The following is a 19,134-nucleotide window of genomic DNA, read 5'->3' as shown; positions in this document are numbered from 1 at the left end:
CTCTATTTATATCCCTGCCTCTCTTTAAAACCACTGCCTGGTTGCTAGGTTAAATTAGATCCTAGCAACCAGCTACATGCTGAAATTCCAAACTGGATAGCTGCTAAACAGAAAGCTAAATAATTCAAAAACCACAAATAAAAACCAATGGCAAATTGCTCAGAATAGCACTCTCTACATAAAAACACAATGCATAGTAAGAAATATGCTATTGTAGTTACCTAGAGGATTTTAGTAACATGTGATAACTATTGTATATCCTTTTAAAAAGATATGATAAATCAAAACGGTCTTATTCTCAAAAAGAGGCAAGTGTTCCCTGGAGCATATTGTAGGACAACTTGTGGATCTCTTCAGACATATATCAAGCCAAGGACACACTTTTATAGTCCAACTATAGTCCAAGAGATATGTTGGGACCCCATCAGATACGCCCAAGCTTTGGGGTGCCCAGATACTAGTGCATAGTATCATAAGTGCAGATACTTATGCCATATCTCCTCCTGTCTTCTGCTGAAAAACTCTCAGTAAATAAGTGTACTCCCTTTCTGTGGATGCAATGTTACACATCAAATGGTTAATGGTGCTCCGTACATACAATTTTTTTTAATGTTAAAAATATATGCAAGACGGTTGGACGTCTAAACGCAGTTGTTTTTACCCTTCTCTAAAGTTTATCAGAATACACCAAACTGTTGGTCAATCTCTGACAGATTTGTCCTTTTCTGCTTTTTGTTTGCCTCGTTATTATTTGACCCAGAATCTTGTGAACACTGAGCCCAAATAAACAATGTGTACTTCCTTCCCCCCCCCATTGTAGTTTGATATAATAGATGACACATTGCCTGGTTAATGATGGAAAGCAGAGCAGGGTGCAGTGTGTGTGTGTGTGTGTGAGGGAGGGGGGAGTGCAGTGGTGTATTGTTTAGTTTGGGATGTAATCTCTGGGTTGCCCAGCGACAGGCTCATGGATACGGGAGTGGACTGCGGTCGCTCCTAGCAACCGGTGTTTGCAGAGTAACAATCTGGTAGAGGGCAAACAGAGCCAAGCATGGCAGCCTGTGTTACACATGGAACATCTGCATCTGTTTTTCTGCTGATTAAACACGGACTGATCAAACTCTCTGTCCACACAAAAAAAAATCTCTGCTTTGAAATAATTAATGACCCCCTCACCCAGTGTGTTATTTCATCTATAATTGCACTCTTTAATCTGCACAAAAAAACAATGTCTGCTTTAAAATATAAGGACATATACAGTATTCTTTTCATAAAATGAATAATAAAATGTAATACGGATAAAGGATCTGTTATCCAGAAACCCGTTATCCAAATTATGTAGAGGCCGTCTCCCATATACTCTATTTTATCCAAGTAATTCAAATTTTTAAAAAATGTTTCCTCTTGTACCTTGTTTTTGATCCAAACTAAGATATATAATTAATCTTCATTGGAAGCAAAACCAGCCTATTGGGGTTATTTAATGTTTACATGAGTTTCTAGCAGACCTAAGGTATGACAATCCAAATTACAGAAAGATCCGTTATCCTGAAAATCCCAGTTCCTGAGCATTATGGATAACCGGTCCCATACCTGTACCGTGTACTTGTTCCCAACTAAGATCTGCTCCTTGTTTCTGCAAACAGGCCATTGCGATACAGGTGTGGGACCTGTTATACAGAATGCTTTGAACCTGAGGTTTTCCAGATAAGGAATCTTTCTGTAATTTGGATCTCTATACCTTGTCTACTTGAACATTGATAAGATCCAGTAGGATAAGACCCTTTATCCGGAAAACCAAGCATTCTGGAAAACAGGTCCCATACCAGTCTACATTATTACCTTGTTCTTGATCCAAACTAAGATATATAATTAATCCTCATTGGAAGCAAAACCAGCCTATTGGGGTTATTTAATGTTTACATGAGTTTCTAGCAGACCTAAGGTATGATGATCCAAATTGCGGAAAGATCAGTTATCCTGAAAACCCCAGTTCCTGAGCATTATGGATATGGATTATTTTTTACCTTGAAAACTGAGGTTGTGATGCCACAACTTCTCCAGTGTCCTCTTGTTACCCATGGCTCCTTTTCTCTGAGATCTTTATACTCCTGTTTGAGTTAAGTGAACCAGGTTCTCTAGTTACTCGAGGCCAGGCTGTGCTATCTTTGCATCACCCATGTACAGAATGTCCTGGGGAAGTTAAGTGGGTGCTCTGATTTCTCTGCACTGCCGCTCTTCCTCCAGCTGGGAAATGGATCTCCTGTCTCAGGACTTTCTGATCTCCAGTTTGTGAGAGATAGACATTTGAATTCTCTTCTATTCACCAATGACTGCAGACTTGCTTTGCTGCTTGTTCTGCTTATTCATTCTGGGCTTTAGGCCTCCATCTCCATCACAATGTATGTATAACTTTATTTGTAAAGCTCTATTAAGGAGCCGCAGCGCCATACAATGCATACATACAATATATATATATATATATAAAAGTACACACATGGAGGACAAGTCAGACAATAAATACAGTACATATACACAGTACACAGAGCTTATATAAGGACACAGAGCTAAAGTGCTACGTGATAAAAGCCACAGTAGGAAGGATGTCCCTGCCCTGTAGAGCTTACAGTCTAAGCTTGCATGGTCAGACTTGAACCTAATTTATGTTGATAAAATTATCAGTATTGTTCCTTATGTTGTTACAAATTTATTGTCAGAAAAAAAAAATATCTGAAAAAATAAAACTTGAATCCAACATTGCCCCATTAGGAACTAATATAAAGATAAACAAAAGATTAGAAATACTTAATGGGTCAAGCATCTTTTTAAGATGTTTTTGCATTACTGTAGAATTTTTCACTTTGTATCAGTTATATATTTTTACTTCATATTCATTTATCATCCTCGTATATTCATTGAAGAGCCAATTAATTTTACACAGCAAGCCAAACTGTGATGTTTTCATGTTCAACATATTTTGACTGTGTTTAATCGTGATGTCTTTGCGATGCACAGAAACCAGTATGCAGAATTCAGACAGTGGATCAGACTCGGCAACATCTGTTGCTCTAAGAACATCGGCATCGGCACAAGCTCCTGTAGTGCAGCCTGTACCAGCATCTCAACAGGTATTGTCCATCTTCAATTGGTTTGCTTTTAGCACTTAAAATATCTAAAATCAAAACCTTGTTTTGTATGGGTATATGATATACATTTGGTCAGCAAAACTGGAAAAAAAATCTGAATCCATTCTTGATAACAATGAGGAAAAATATTACTTTTACTTTATTAAAATACATCTGAAGAACTGGGCTATTTGTTTGTACACTTAAATAAAAGTGCTTGCGTTTAGAGAACAGGAAAGTAAACCGTCTTAAAGGGGTTGTTCACCTTCCAAACACTTTTTTTCAATTCAGTTGTTTTTAGATTGTTCCCCAGAAATAAAGACTTTTTTCAAATACTTTCCATTATTTATTTTTTAAGTTTTTTCCAAAATCTAAGTGTAAAGTTGAATGTTTGTGTCTGTGGTGTTTGAGTCTGGCAGCTCAGTAATTCAGGTGCAGACTCTGAACTGTTACAATTTTGCAACATTGAGTTGATCCATTTCTCAGCAGCATCTCTGGAGTATTAGCAACAATTGTATCAAGTCTAACAGCTGCCTGTAATGAAACCCAGAGATTCTGCTCAGCAGGGACAAAGATAAGAAATGTATCAACTAAATGTATCCATTTAGAACAGTTTACAGGATCGGCGACCCCCCTCCCAGAGCTGCTTCAGAAGGAGAGAAATGACAATTTACACTTCAATATTAGAAAAACTGTCACACATAGAAAATAGAAAGTCATTGGAAAAAGTCGTTATTTCTGGTGATCTATCTGAAACCAACTAGTTGTTTGAAGGTGAACAACCCCTTTAAGGGGTTGTTCACCTTTAAATTAAGTTTTAGTATGATGTATAGGGGTATATTTATCAAATAGTGAAGTTAATAGTGAAATGCCGCCACTCCCCATTCATTTCTATGGGATTTTTAAAGGCGTATTCATCAAAGGGTGAACTTTCAATTTCACCCATTGATAAATACACCTTTCAAAATCTTATAGAAATGAATTAAGAGCTGTGGAATTTCACTCTAGTGGCGGAACTTCACTCTTTGATAAATTTACCCCAAAGAGTGATATTCTGATACAAGTTGCAATTGATTTTCATTTTTTATTATTTGTGGTTTTGGAATTATTTAGCTTTTTATTCAGCAGCTCTGTAGTTTGCAATTTCAGCAGTCTGGCTGCTAGGGTCCGAATTACCCTAGCAACCACGCATTGATTTGAATAAGAGACTGGGATATGAATAGGAGAAGTTCTGAATAGAAAGAGGAGTAACAACTTGCAGAGCATTTGTTTTTAAATGGGGTCAGTGACCCCATCTGAAAGTCAAAAGTCAGAACAAGAAGGCAAATTATTAAAAAAAACATAACAAATAAATAATGAAGACCGATTGAAAAGTTGCTTAGAATTGGGCATTCTATAACATACTAAAAGTTTACTTAAAGGAATTGTACAGTGTAAAAATAAAAACTGGGTAAATAGATAGGCTGTGCAAAATAAAAAATGTTTCTAATATAGTTAGTTAGGCAAAAATGTAATGTATAAAGGCTGGAGTGACTGGATGTCTAACATAATAGCCAGAACACTACTTCCTGCTTTTCAGCTTTTTTGGTTAATACTGACTTGTTACCAGGCAGTAACCAATCAGAGACTTGAGGGAGAGACTTGAATCTGAGCTGAATGCTGAGGATCAATTGCAAACTCACTGAACATATATGTCCCATGTGGCTCACTGAACAGTCGCTGACTAGCTCAGTTATAGAGCTGAAAAGCAGGAAGTGACTTCAGCCTTATTACATTACATTTTTGGCTAACTATATTAGAAACATTTTTTATTTTGCACAGCCTATCCATTTACAGTTTTTATTTTCACACTGAATTGTTCCTTTAAAGGGTCAGTAGCAATAACCGCTAAAGCTTAAAATATAAATGTTATGCTGGTCAATACAACTTACTGACCTGTATAAAGTAGCAAAAATGATGGCCTCGCCTGCCTCTACTTGTTAGGAACTTGATCAAATATCAACCTAAAGGGCTTAAAAATACCATTTGTAGAATATCTTTGATGCCATGTTCTGCTGACAGGTCTGAACTGGGACATCTACTATAAACTATGTGATCTTTTTTTGATTGGGCCAGTCAGCCTCTTGCTGGCAAATTGGGCATAGATCTGCTTGTTTGCTGGCCTCTACAAATAGGCAGAACCCATGTATAGCTTGCATTATTTTAGTTATAAATATTCATGTATTTTTTCTGATACAAGCTATGATTATACTGCTGAGCTATACATTTCATTTTCAGATGCTGAACAAACAGATGTAATCTGTTGCGAAAGGCTTTGGCTCCCAATAGACTTCCAGAACAAATATTAATATACATAATTTTTGTTATATGTTAAAGATACTATATTTGCTGGAAAATAAAATAAAACTTTAAAAATGTTACAAAAACAATAGCAAAAGTATATGCTGCTTATTCATAAAAACTGATTAGGTTACCTTCTCAGACCCCCTTTTTCTACTGCTGTAAGGCTACTGCAAATACAGAGGGTTCATTACTTTTCCAACTCAAATAAAGCAATTTCTACACAGCTAGTAAGCGTAAGTAAGCACAATGATATTAAATATCTGTTCTTTGTGAGAGAAAACGTTCAAATAAATATTTTATGAATGTTACTTAATACATTAATAAATTAACAGCTTGTACCTTAGCAATAGTTCTTTAAATAAAAAAAATAAATAAAAAGAATCCAGTGGCAGAGCAGAACATATAATGTCCTCCATCTGTTCTTTCTTTCTTTTTCTTTTTTTTTACGTTTCTTTTTTTTACAGAGAAGTTTGTCTCAGGCGTCTGGCTCTGCTCCCAAAGGGGGACATGGTCAGGGTATCTCTGTACCCAGAGCCCACCAGTTACAGCAGCAGGTAAAAGACCATGCAAGGTCTGAGCATGATGTCTGGCTGCTACTAATTCCAGCTCCACGCTGCCTATCTTTGTCCTCTGATCTCTAAGCACTCTGTCTCCAGAGGCCTTGATGTCCAGTAGTTGCCTAAAATATAAAAGTAATGTCTCATACTCTGTAAAATGGTTATATTCTGAGCATATCTAGCATCAGCTTGAATGATTGTTGCTCAAAACAGTTGCACTGGTCCAGCTAACAATTATATATTTTAAAATATGATTAAATCGTGAATTTTTTCCCCTTTTGCTCTGACTTCATATACTATGCAGTTATTGAGCGGAAAAGAGATATTTGATAGTGCACAGATAACACTTTTTATCCCCTTTTTCCACTTCAATCCGTGCAGAAAGACCTGACTGTACTTGGGAGGCTTGATACTTCTGGCTCACTTGTATATAGATTTTCACTTGCACTTGTGAAGTTTAGTGCTTTCTTTATTCCCTGCATGACTGGCTGGGCACTATCATACAGTATATGCGAATTCAAGAAAGTAGGAACAGCACTCGCTTTCCATATGAAGGGAGGGTTTATCTGCCTGAAATGCTGCACAAATCAATCTGTGGCATAATAAATGGCAAAGTGGCATAAGTTTTACATGAGCACTGTTCCTCTTCTCTGGTTAACGTACCCTTAGATACAACTATTTATAGGAAACTATTTTCTTAATGGTTATTTGAGATGTGCTATATTCTGGCAGTGCTGATCCCCTGCACATTCTGATTGCAACAGCCAGTCTCACTGCACCCACAAAATCGCATGTAGCAAAGCCAATGTAGCAATACAAAGTGGTACAAATTCATTACCTTTGAGTAGTTAATTTTTTTCTATTTGGGGCAGGAGGATTAATCTTATGTACTTTGCAAGGACCATTTGCCCTGCCTTTTTTGTGATTAACACAATAGTCAAAAAGTATGTTTAGCACATGCTTTATTTGTTGAAAAGGTTGTAGACTGCCCCTTTAATCCCCTCTGCCTAATGAATTCAGCCTATAAAACATACATTCTGTTCATGGGTTGCATACTGAACATGTATGGTGCCCCTATTATACTTCTTCTTTCCCTATAACAACCTTGAATGTGACTTTTGCTTTGCTGAGTCTAACATCTCATCTATATCTGCATGGCTGGCAGAAAACCCATGTCAGATTTGTTGAACCTGTTGTATGCAGTTATTGTTTCCCTGCTTCTTCTGGATTCTGTGGAAACTGGTTGCCAATTATCTAATTATCTTATAGGTTTTTAAATCTCACTAACCCAGTTTTTATTATTACATGCCCTGATGCAGCTAGCACCTTTGCTGGTTCTATCCTTTGAAAAAGCAGCAGCATCAACACTATGCGGGCAATACAGCATGGGGCTATAAGGCATAGCACAAAAACTAGCTGTGCCCTATTCAATGTGAATCTCATTGTTACTGATAGAAAGTTGTTGACAACAATTCTTTGTGTTTTACTACATCTGCTTTTTAGGAAAATGCTTGTGATGTCAAAATGCACTTGATTGGTGTGACATTTTCTTGGCTGTTTTGAATGGTTATTGCATATGCTATAATAAGTAATTATGGGATAATTTGTAAAAGAAAAAAGTGTTTTCTGAAAATGGCAGTATACCACTTGGTCGACAACAGCTCAATGAATAGGACTTGTTCTGAACATACTTTGTTCTGCTTTGTGTTTGCTCCTTGCAAGGTAGATAACCAGACAGTGAACAGGCAAGCAGAAGTCCATTGTGTGTTATCTGTGCAATGGTAATATATCTGCCTTGCAAGGCCCAAACTCGAATTGCTTCAATGGTGTTTGCCCTCTCTAGCTCAAGAACTAACAAACAAACAGATTTTTGGTGATTAAAACGATGGGCAAAAAGTTTGTTCAGCTGAAGCCCTCCTCATTGCACTCATGTTGAACAAAGAGTGTACTGACACTTTAAGAAGTGTAGTGTACTTCTGGGAAATATGTTTTACTTTATTGATGAGTGCAGGATTTCCCATACAGTGCTCAGTACATAGAGCAGTGCTCTGGGGTGGGGGTCAAGTGCTCCTAGAATGAACACCAAGGGGTGCACATTCACACTTGAGCCCCCTGAATGTCTCCCTGAATGACCCATAAGGAGTTATAGCTAAAGAATGCCCTGAATAAGGATATGAAACCTTAGCTTCTAATATGACCAGACTCCACAAACCCTTTAGTGAAAAATTTAAATGGCTGACTAATAAAATGGGGAAAAGTCAGTTGTGTGTTGACGGTATTCTTTTTATAAGGGAAAACAGATGCACATGCAGTTTTGCTAATTTTAGATTGCATATGGAAAAATGTTTACGCAACATGCTTTATGTTGTTATACTCCGCAAGAATAAGGACTATGTATGGGGTAAATATGCATAACAATATCAGAATGAGCCATGTGCAAACAACATCCAGACTTTTCACAATAGATATATGGTGTTGAAAATGGGCAGCATAATTATACTGAGGTAAGACACAGACTGAAAGTAAACCCTTGTTGGGCTTAGTGTTTGAGTCAAATTGTACAGATTTTAAGAATGGCTGTGTCATTGCAGGTCCAGACTGTCCAACATGTCTATCCAGCTCAAGTGCAGTATGTGGAAGGGGATACAGTGTACACCAATGGAGCCATGTAAGTTTGTTTCAGGGAATACATTTTTTTTTTTTAGTTAGATGTTTTCTGATACTAAATATCTATTTATATTTAAACTGGAGCTTTAAAACAGCAAATGGATGTTGTAAAGAGTATTTTGTAACTGTTGCTACCAGTCTGAAGAATATTGAATGGATTTTATAATTGGCACAAACTCACAAATGTAAGGTTTTAGAGCTTTTGCGTTATTAATCATCTGTATTTTTGACGTACCTATATGTGCAATAAAAAAATATGTTTTAGAGTTTGTAAGGGTATATCATTAGCGCATCAGCTTCTTACTTTTTACTGTGTGCAAGATTGGAGAGGATAGCCTTAAACGAGCTTGCAGCCAAAGTTTTAGAATGGTTACTAGGCCCAACCACCATTTGACCAGAGATTATACCTCCTACTTGCACAGCCGTACAGCTTACTCCTACAATGCGGAAGCCCAGATCTACGCGCCCAGCAGTGGATCCTCCTACTTTGACTCTCAAGGAGGCGGTGCTCAGGTCACCACAGTGGTCTCTAGCCCTACAGCAATCCCTTCCCACAGTATGGTGGGTATCGCCATGGATGTGAGTGGCAGCCAGATCATCTCTAGTTCTGGAGCATACCTTATTCATGGAGGACTGGAGAATTCTCGCCATACACCCTCTCACACTTCTCGTACCTTTCCTGCTACGGTATGTATATTTGCTTGCATTCAGTACACGTATAGAACATTATAAACTATCATTTTTTTTTTTTAGATAAGTTCAATGTTTTCATATTTGTTCTTTATGGCCTGTATTCCCACCAAATGTATAATCCTTACTTAACTCTTCCTGCATGTATCTAACCTTTGGTCTGCACTGCTAGGCTAATTTGCTTGCCTCTTGTCGGGGACTATATGAAAAATAGGGGCGCTAAGGTTTATTGAGGCAATTGTATACAAAGTTGCGTACATTCTTTTATTTTGATGTTATCCTCCACATAGCTCTAAACCAGATGTTGTCATCTTAGCAAGGACCCCCAACTGTTCAGGTTTTAGTACAGTGTTGCATTAACATTTATCAACTATTCATTATTGAAGTACTGAAGCTTTGAACTTTTTTAGGTGATGTTAGAAACACAAGTCATTTGTGATCTTTGAGGCTGTAAAGCCATTGTTCTTTTCTTAAATGATGCATGTACAAGGAATATCAGCCAAACCATTTCTGGTCCCACAATCTGACCTTTCCTCTGTTTTGCATGCTTTCTCTGTAGCTTGAAATGGCGATTGAAAATCTCCAAAAAAATGAAGGCATCACTTCTCACAAAAGCAGCTTGCTCAACAGCCATGTAAGTTCTCTAACTCTGCTGCTTGCCCTCAACAGACATCTGCTTGTCTAGGTAGCTTTAGCATGCTATAACTCTCTGCACTGCAATACTTTTCCTAGAACTTTATGCATTGTGCGCAGCCAAAACATGTGCCTCTATATGGTATTACTCTGTAGATATACAATCAACTTATTTGGTGCCAGAGGGGATAAAATATGGTTTAACATGTTTTTGGCTGTTGATTAATGTCCTACTTGTAGTTCAATTCACTGACCATTTAACTATTCTAAATGACACTTGGCATAGTGCACCATGTCTAACACTTCTGTTTTAGTGCTAACATTTCTTTTAATGTACTCTTAAGCTTCAGTGGCTGCTGGATAATTATGAGACAGCGGAAGGCGTGAGCCTCCCTCGCAGCTCACTTTATAATCACTACCTGCGGCACTGCCAGGACCACAAACTTGATCCAGTTAATGCGGCATCCTTTGGCAAACTCATTCGCTCAGTGTTCATGGGCCTGAGAACACGACGACTTGGTACCAGGTAAGACCGTATTATGTCAACAGACAATAAAACTGTTCTATTATATAGATATAAAGAGATGGAGAGAGATATAGTTGATATTATATATATTTGTTGATTTTATTTTTGCACAGAGGTAACTCAAAATACCATTATTATGGCATTCGTCTGAAGCCAGATTCTCCTCTGAACCGCCTGCAGGAGGATACACAGTATATGGCAATAAGACAGCAACCCATCCACCAGAAGCAAAGGTGAGGTGTTTTTTTGTCATTCTCCATATTCTTGTCACATCTTTTCAAATTACACTTTACTAAAAAAGAAAAAACTTCAATTTGCAAAGATACTGCTCAGTGCAGTGTTGCAATATACTAACAGTCTGTCTTTCCTTGGGACTGTAGGACCCTAGTGGGCATGTAAATGACACCAACTTCCCTCAAACCTTATTTTACTTTGATAGATACAGGCCTGCACAGAAGATGGATGGAATGGGAGATAATCCAGCCAACAGCAGCCAACATACCTCTCCAGAACAATCTGTTGCAGCTCAAAGTCAGCATCATCAGCAATTTATAGGTAATTTCAAGTAAAGGTATTTCAAGTTGGGCCTTGAATACTTATTAATAACTATTACTATTAACGCATATTGATAAAGCACAGCATATTCCATAGTGCTGTACAATTAATGGGTTTATATATACTGAACACACAAAAACAGCTAAATAACCTTGTTCTTTCCTACTTAAGTACCAGAACACATTAATTGAAGTAGCTAAATATTAACGAAATTACATTCTTATTGCTGCATTTGCACAGTTAAAATGAGTTTTTGAGTTGCAACATTAGGCAGGTGTAGGGTTGGAATTTTAGTACTGTCCACTGCAGTCTTAAAAGGCATGAGTCATTTGAATTTTCCCCCACCAGAGATTCTAGCTTAATGAGCCTTTACTCTGGTTGGGAGAAACGATTAAAACTTAATTTTTTTAAGGTGGGAGCTCCTGTTTCGGGCTTCCATGTATAGCATGCATGCGCATAATTATGCGCATGCATCTGTTGTAGGAGCCTCACAAGCTGACGTTGTGCGCATAATACGCAAGTTTAGATATTTGTTCGTTATGCTCATGCATGCATGTGCCTTAACAGGGACACCTATTGGTTTTCCCCAACTGGAGTGTAGGCTTTAAAAGCCTGCACCTCTGCTGGAGAAAGAAAATTCAGGTGACAGGTGCCCTTTTAATTTTCAAAAAATCTCCCCCTGCTGTGACAAAAGCCTACAAGTGCATGTTGGGTAACGGAGACTTTGTAACATTGTAGTTGCCTTTCTTTTGTTTTAATTTCTGTTTTTCTCCCTACTTTTTATTTCAAGATACATCACATGTGTTCCCAGACTTCCCAGCACCTGATTTGGGCAGTTTGCTGTTACCAGAAGGCATCACTATGACCGACATAAAAAATCTCCAGCTTATGTACCGGCGGCACTGTGAGGTGAGTCCATATTTAGTTGAATAATGAAACTGAGAAGAGTACACACTCCTTTTGTCAGTTAGGCATAGGGCAAAAATATATACTCATGTTTTTCAAGCAACTCATTGTGAGCGTTTACTTGAATTTGTAGGCTACAATTGATGTAGTGATGAATCTACAGTTCCAGTACATTGAGAAGCTATGGCAGGCTTTCTGGAACTCCAAGCCTTCTTCTCCTGATGGTTCCAGTGCAATGAGCAGGTGATTATCTAACCTTTGATTTGGATGACTGGGCTCATCTAAAACCTGTCAATGTGCTTTAGTTAAGTGTGGTATAAATGATTAATTAGTGAAATCATAAACTGCTTTGGTGACCCATAGCAACTAATAATCATTAAGCTTCTGTTGTAGTACAGGTGTAGGACCGGCTTTCCGGATAACGGATACCACACATGTACGGTCTGTATATTGAGAGAAAATAGTTATTATGGACTACAGGTCAAACCTTTTTTTGATGTTTTTCTGCATGCTGTAAATTATCAGAAATTGTTGTTTTTACTATATTTAACCTTTTAATAAAATGTAACCAACCAAAATGGAAAGGACTTTTCACAAAGGTGTTTGTTGACAGCTTTACTGAATAAGATATAAAAAGTTCAGTTTGGGGCTTTGTTCATGTAACCGTAAGTTAATAAGTGTGCTGATTCTGATCCTGCTGATCCCTTCGCATATTTTAACAGTGAGGATGAACAGGAGCCAACTATCCCAAAAGACAAGCTGATGGTGCTTTGTAAATATGAACCCATTATGAGGTGGATGAGAAACTGTGATCACATTCTTTACCAAGCGCTGGTGGAGATACTCATCCCTGATGTACTAAGACCTGTTCCCAGTGAGTAGTAAATTCCCACTAATGTTGTTGCCCATAATCTATAATTTTTATTGTTCTTTGTATTATTTATATGATAATGTTGCTAGGGGAGTTCTACTGACATAAAAAAAAAATGACAGACAAGTTTGGCTCAATTTAAACTGTAGAACTCAGAGTAGTAGTGAAACATTCTCACTGAGGCAGCAAGATTCAGCTTTTTTAAATTACAGTTTTTACCTTTTATATTCCACCACAAGTTATATACACTGGAAATGATATATGGATGCAAAGGTTTTGGAATTGCATGTCTAAACATTCATAAGGCATTGTATATCAATGTTACTGGCCCTTAATATATTAACATTGCTCCTATCGCTATACAGGTACTTTGACCCAGGCAATTCGGAATTTTGCCAAGAGTTTGGAGGGCTGGCTTACCAATGCCATGTGTGATTTCCCACAGCAGATAGTTCATGCCAAGGTAAAACATGCTCAGATCATCATCAGACATCCAAGACTTGTTATGGGCTGAACAATAAAATAAGATGGCAATTTTGACTTGTTCAGTTTGAAAAGTGCCTGTTAGATCATGCCAGTTATGTCAATATATAAGTACTGTTGTTGGAAGGGTTTCGTTTTATTCTTTTTAATTAAAAACGTGTGTTCACAGGTTGGAGTAGTAAGTGCTTTTGCACAAACGCTTCGCCGTTACACGTCCTTAAATCATTTGGCTCAAGCTGCAAGAGCTGTGCTTCAGAATACATCACAGATTAATCAAATGCTCAGTGATCTAAATCGTGTGGACTTTGCCAATGTCCAGGTAACTATCTGGAACTTTTTACTTTTAAGACGATCATATTTTAACCACCAAAAGTATTATGCCAGCTGCACAGTAGTACTTTAGCTGTAACGTTTATATTCTGGTCACAGGAGCAGGCTTCTTGGGTGTGCCAGTGTGAAGAAGGTATGGTGCAGAAACTGGAGCAAGATTTCAAGCTAACCCTGCAGCAGCAGAGCTCATTGGACCAATGGGCAAATTGGTTGGACAATGTTGTCACTCAGGTGCTGAAACCACATGAAGGAAGCCCCAGCTTCCCAAAGGCAGCCAGACAGTTTCTTCTCAAATGGTCATTTTACAGGTCAGCTATAACCTATGACTATTGTGTCTTCTCTTTATAAGCACCCAAGCTAGTAAGGAGCAGTCTGATGGCATTCTTTTAAGACAATACACATATCTGAGAAATAGATCTTCAGACCATCCTCTTTACCGTTCAGTCTCTTATTCAAACAATTGCCTGGTTTCTAGAGGCAAAGTAGACCCTAGCAACCAGATATTTGCTGAGATTCTAAACTTGAGAGCTGCTAAATAATGCAATTTACAAGTGGTTTCACAATGTCCCTGCATACATCAAATTAAAAGTTAATTTAAAGGCGCACTATCCCTTTTATTAACCTCTGTTTCATTCTCTGGATCTGTGCAGTTTCTTTATTTGGGGGGGGGGACTAAGGGCTTTGCTTTCACATTTGATTAATTTGCTTTGTTTTTCTCCATGACAGTTCGATGGTGATTCGAGACCTTACTCTGCGCAGTGCTGCCAGCTTTGGATCTTTCCACCTTATACGCCTGCTTTATGATGAGTACATGTTCTACTTGGTGGAACACAGAGTGGCACAGGCAACAGGGGAGACTCCCATTGCAGTAATGGGGGAGGTAAGTATTGTGACCCTTTGTTCATTCTATTTATAGGATACATAGGAAAACCTATTCATAATACTTGTAAGTGACAGAAGTCCATAAAATCTAGACAAACCCGTTGTTTTTCTCTGCCTTAGGGGGTTTGGTTTTAGAAGGAACGGGAAAGGGGATATAGCACCACCTAGTGGTTCTTGAAATCGAATTATTACAATGCCTACTATCATCATTTATTTATGTAGTGCCAGCAAGTAACACAGCATTTGCACATATTTATAACTAACTAAGGTCTAACAATAATTTAATTAGCAACGGTTGCAGAATAAACCTAGGATCAGAGAAACTTATAAAATTATATCCATAACTCACAAGGAGGTCCAGGGGTTCTGTGCTGAGCCTTCAGCTAGGGGAGCAGAATCAGTCATGTATTTTGGAGCATGTAGTGCCAACAAACAGACAGCCTTACGCTTTGAAAACTTTGTCATAGGCTAAATGAAAACTTCCATTGCAAGATATTTAAAGGAGTATTCACCAATCTCATCGTTCATTCCACAAGTTTTCTTGGTACTAAATAAATCCACAACAATTTTACTTCTCTGCCTCATTGAGTGCCTGCTCCAAGGTGCATGACAGGATCAGAGAAAAGCCCTACAAAATAAGCTTACAGTCTAATAATATATTTTGTAAATTAACAGTACTGTACTTTTTTTTTTTTTATTTCAGTTTAGTGACTTTGCTTCAATGTCTCCTGTGCTAACCGATAAAGGTATGTATTTTTTATTTAGTATTGAACTTAATTTAATTACTTTAATACTTTACGTATCTAAAGCAAACACTCTTTTTAGTAAAGGGTAACAGTACATTATATTTCAATGTATAGAAAACACAAATTTTTTATCTTTTAAAATTACAATATAATCTATTTAATTGCATATAATTTAAGATTGTAATGATATAGTCTCATAGATGGTGCATAGAGGAATCAAGGGAAACTAAGCTGCTTTCATCTGTGCCCAGTGCCAGTAGGCATATTACAAAGGGATCAGCTGCCCCTCTACTGTTTATCATCAAAGCTGTCGGCTTGTTATAAGAAGCATAACTTAAGCACAAACGGACAATAATTATGTGAATGGTATTAAAATTTCTAAATACAACATTTTTACAATGGTAGTGTAACTGTAAACTATTGATATATGTACATTAAACTGGTTTATGTTTTGGTATTATTGTGCTAAAGACAAATTTCTATTTACTTACATACAGACGATGTCAGTGAACCTGGGAGTGATACAGATGGGGATCCTCGCATTTCCGGTCAACCTCCAGTTAAAAGAGAACGTGTGGATCTGAACCACTCGATGCAAGAAATGTAGACTGGATTTTTTCTTCGCCTTATTATTCCCTGACAAGTGGGAACTCATCACCTTTGATGCAGTCTGCCTTGTTACAGTGTAGTGCCTCTTAAAATCCCACAAGTATCCTTTTCCCCCAGATCATCTGCAGTGTCTAGTGGATATCGGCGTAGGTATGGAAGACGGACCCAGTGGCACTGACAATCAGACTCCATAATGGCGCAAACTTTTTTTCTTCTTCTTTCGACTACCACTCTCTAATACTGAGCAGTGACTCTTGGATATGGATTTTTTTTCACTTTTCCCACACCCTGGAGGGACTCATTAAATATCTAATTTACGTTACCATAATTTGACTCTTACCTCATCTATACTGAATTCTAAGTGGGCTGGTTTTATTTGCCAAAAATGTGTCTGCATCATGTGTCCTCTGAAGGTTTCGGTTAATTCAACAAGTCAAATGATTTCAGCTGTTGGACTAAATGGCAGCTGTACCACATTAGCAACCGCCTATAGAATCTGCTGTTGCTGGATGAAAAAATATATTGTGAAGAAAGTATATTGCCACCTCATGAGCAGAAAATTTTGAAGGTGTTTAACGGTTTTCAGATCTTTATAGGTTGATGGCTGGTATCTAAAAGGCTGCAATGATTTGTACTTTCTATATTTGTGTAAAACTCTACAGGGTTTGCCATACTGATACTGTTTTGTTTACAGTACACTCTCTCCTGTACTTCAGCTGTATGCTCTAAAGAGATTGTTCTGTCTTAATTTGTAGATACCAAAGCATCTTGCAGGCGAAGCACAAGAGGGGATTTGTCTAGATTTGTGCAAAGCCCTTTTTGTCTTGGCTCTGGTGCCTTCAGAATCCTGCTACGGATTCCTGTGTCCTGTATCTTCTTTTGTAAAGACGAAGACTGTTGCAGATAATGCCCCCTAGATCTTTTCTGTCATGCAACTTCTGTATCCTACTTTTGCTAGTTTTGCCTTACTGTGGCCCAGCATTAGCCCTCTTTAAGTTCAGAGGGTTTAGAAATCCAGTGCCTTAGTGTATACAATTGTCTTCTCAATATAGTTACGTTTTCTATTGGTCCCTTGATGCTTCTTTTCCTGTCATTTGCTTCAATGTGAGACTATCAAAACGAAATTCTACATGTACAGTAATGTTAGCTGCCACTTTGGATTCTTGGATCAACAGCAGTTATTTCTTTGGTTTTGAAATTATTTCCAAACTTGGATTTTTATTTTTTTATTTTTTTGCTAGTACCATCATCCAGTCTAGTCCTCAAAGTACATACTTGTATGCCCATTAATGCATTCTTTTGTACAGAAAAAAAAAAAAAGTCTGCTAGCTGTTTGGCTGCACAGAAGTGTATTTTTAGACTAGGATTTTGATCCTGATTAGTGACTGCTGAATATCTACGAATGTGAAAGTGTGGCCTTTTGTTCCTGCAGTTGCCGTTTGGTTAACCTCTTCCAAGCCTGGGGTTTGCACAAGCATTAATGTGAGTCTGCACCGAATATAAACATTAATTAGATATTTATACTTAGTAAAAAGCGTTTTTTAACTGTAATGTAAGAATTTTATTAAACAGAATAGCTTTAGATTAGTTATTAAAATTTAATCTGATGGATGAGATTCATGGTTAAATCTAAATAGGTGTGGATATGTGTTTTAAGTCACATTTTGAGTTTTTGACACCTGCTGTCTAAATTGACATGGTTGGCCCACAATGCCTGTTCTCTGCAGTGAGAGCCAATCATAAACCAGTGAAAGAGTGATGTTACTGCTAGGCGCCATGAGTGCTCACGTTTGATTGCCTCCTGCTGCAGAAAGCAGAGAGAGAAGCAGATGACTACTTTATCTGCTTGAAATGGGGGGGGGGGACAACATGGGTTCCAAAAGTTCCTTCTTTTAAGGGATTCTCATACTTAAATTTTCTTGAAAGCATTTACATCCCCTTTAATAGATAGAAAGCAATTCTGGGCCAAAGGTGTCTTACTATGACTTAATAATAGCAGTTATGGTCAGACTTTAAAATAAAAATGGACATGGTATAGTAAAACAAATATGCCTTATTACAGTGAGGACGTCGTAATAGAGATATTTTAGACCATAAAAAAATTGACCTTAATTGAGGAACCCTGCATTTTTCTTAAGATACTTAAGATACTACAAATTGAAATGCCATGCTTTGTTTTCTGTCACTATCATTTGTAAGTAAAATAACCATAGGAATGTGGGGTGTATTTTCCTGCAGTTATGGATCAAACAAATGAATCATTTCTAGAAATGGACAAACATAGTTTAACGGACCAATACTGTAAATCTGTCACAATGACTTTGGCTCTCTTTTGCCTTATATTGATATTCTGGGGTACAAAGAAAAACATGTTACTTCTTGTCTGATTTTTGTCAGAATTTTGGTAGACGTGTATACTGCCGCTCAAATGATTTTCCTCAAAGGAAAATTGTACCCTGGAAAGATTTTAATTCCATGTAGAAAATTAGTTAACTTTTTTTCCCCCATGCTTTTACATCAGCACTTTTTAAAATGGGTATCTGTCAAAGATCCCCAAGTTCAGCTCTGAATCATGGGAAAGACACTCGAGTCCACAAAAAAAAATTCTGCATTATAAAAGATTAAATGGGCTTGTTTTCCTTGAAGTGGAGACTGATCGATAATTTACTCCACACTAATTAATATCACCCAGGCTTGGAAAATGAAAATGACTGTATGTAGGTACTGGCAACTACAGTTTTATTTTTCTAAAATAACGTAGAAGTCGTTTTATTTTCATATCAAAATGAAATATTTTCATGTTTTTTTTGTTTTTTTTTTGTTGCTGTTTAAACTATTGTAAATACCAGTGAAACCTTTATGCCTCCCTTTTTTGTTTCTTTTTTTTAGGGACAAAGCTTCTTGATTTGCTCATTGTTAATGGTAGCAAAAATTGTGACTTCATTTTATTTTCCATGTAAAGTGAATATTGAAATATATTGGATTTAATGTTTTTGTCTTTTGTCTTTATTTTTTTTTGTCTTTGTTTTGGGCAGTACTTTTGGAGTTCTATATTAAATGTATTTGCTGCAGGTCTAATTGCCTACATCAACCAATTAGCAGGTAGCATTTCCTGATCAGTTGTTTTAGAGAGAGACCATTATTGGTTGCTATGGGTTACTGCACCTAGGAAAACAGTGCCTTTTATCACATATGGGGGATGGTGTTCTTA

General features: G+C 37.4%; 1 protein-coding gene across 2 annotated transcripts in view; it reads left to right on the top strand.

The window, feature by feature from the left end:
* Window positions 1-18,915, top strand: part of LOC108712768 (DNA-binding protein RFX2) — a 28,758-nt gene extending 9,843 nt beyond the window's left edge. The window contains exons 2-18 of one of the 2 annotated variants that reach the window (XM_018255179.2): window positions 3,016-3,128; window positions 5,933-6,022; window positions 8,617-8,693; window positions 9,115-9,379; window positions 9,942-10,016; window positions 10,360-10,541; window positions 10,655-10,774; window positions 10,981-11,096; window positions 11,887-12,005; window positions 12,136-12,245; window positions 12,725-12,876; window positions 13,239-13,336; window positions 13,526-13,675; window positions 13,786-13,994; window positions 14,413-14,566; window positions 15,272-15,314; window positions 15,812-18,915. In XM_018255179.2, coding sequence (XP_018110668.1) covers window positions 3,024-3,128; window positions 5,933-6,022; window positions 8,617-8,693; window positions 9,115-9,379; window positions 9,942-10,016; window positions 10,360-10,541; window positions 10,655-10,774; window positions 10,981-11,096; window positions 11,887-12,005; window positions 12,136-12,245; window positions 12,725-12,876; window positions 13,239-13,336; window positions 13,526-13,675; window positions 13,786-13,994; window positions 14,413-14,566; window positions 15,272-15,314; window positions 15,812-15,921 — 2,175 coding nt within the window. In that variant the 5' untranslated portion in view covers window positions 3,016-3,023 and the 3' untranslated portion in view covers window positions 15,922-18,915. The remainder of the gene's footprint in view (window positions 1-3,015; window positions 3,129-5,932; window positions 6,023-8,616; window positions 8,694-9,114; window positions 9,380-9,941; window positions 10,017-10,359; window positions 10,542-10,654; window positions 10,775-10,980; window positions 11,097-11,886; window positions 12,006-12,135; window positions 12,246-12,724; window positions 12,877-13,238; window positions 13,337-13,525; window positions 13,676-13,785; window positions 13,995-14,412; window positions 14,567-15,271; window positions 15,315-15,811) is intronic. The other variant, XM_018255188.2, reaches the window with a different exon arrangement.
* The last annotated feature ends 219 nt before the right edge of the window (window positions 18,916-19,134 follow it).

Source organism: Xenopus laevis, chromosome 1L (assembly GCF_017654675.1).
Source record: "Xenopus laevis strain J_2021 chromosome 1L, Xenopus_laevis_v10.1, whole genome shotgun sequence".
Taxonomy (NCBI): Eukaryota; Metazoa; Chordata; class Amphibia; order Anura; family Pipidae; genus Xenopus; species Xenopus laevis.
This window is presented reverse-complemented; position numbering and strand designations above follow the sequence as displayed.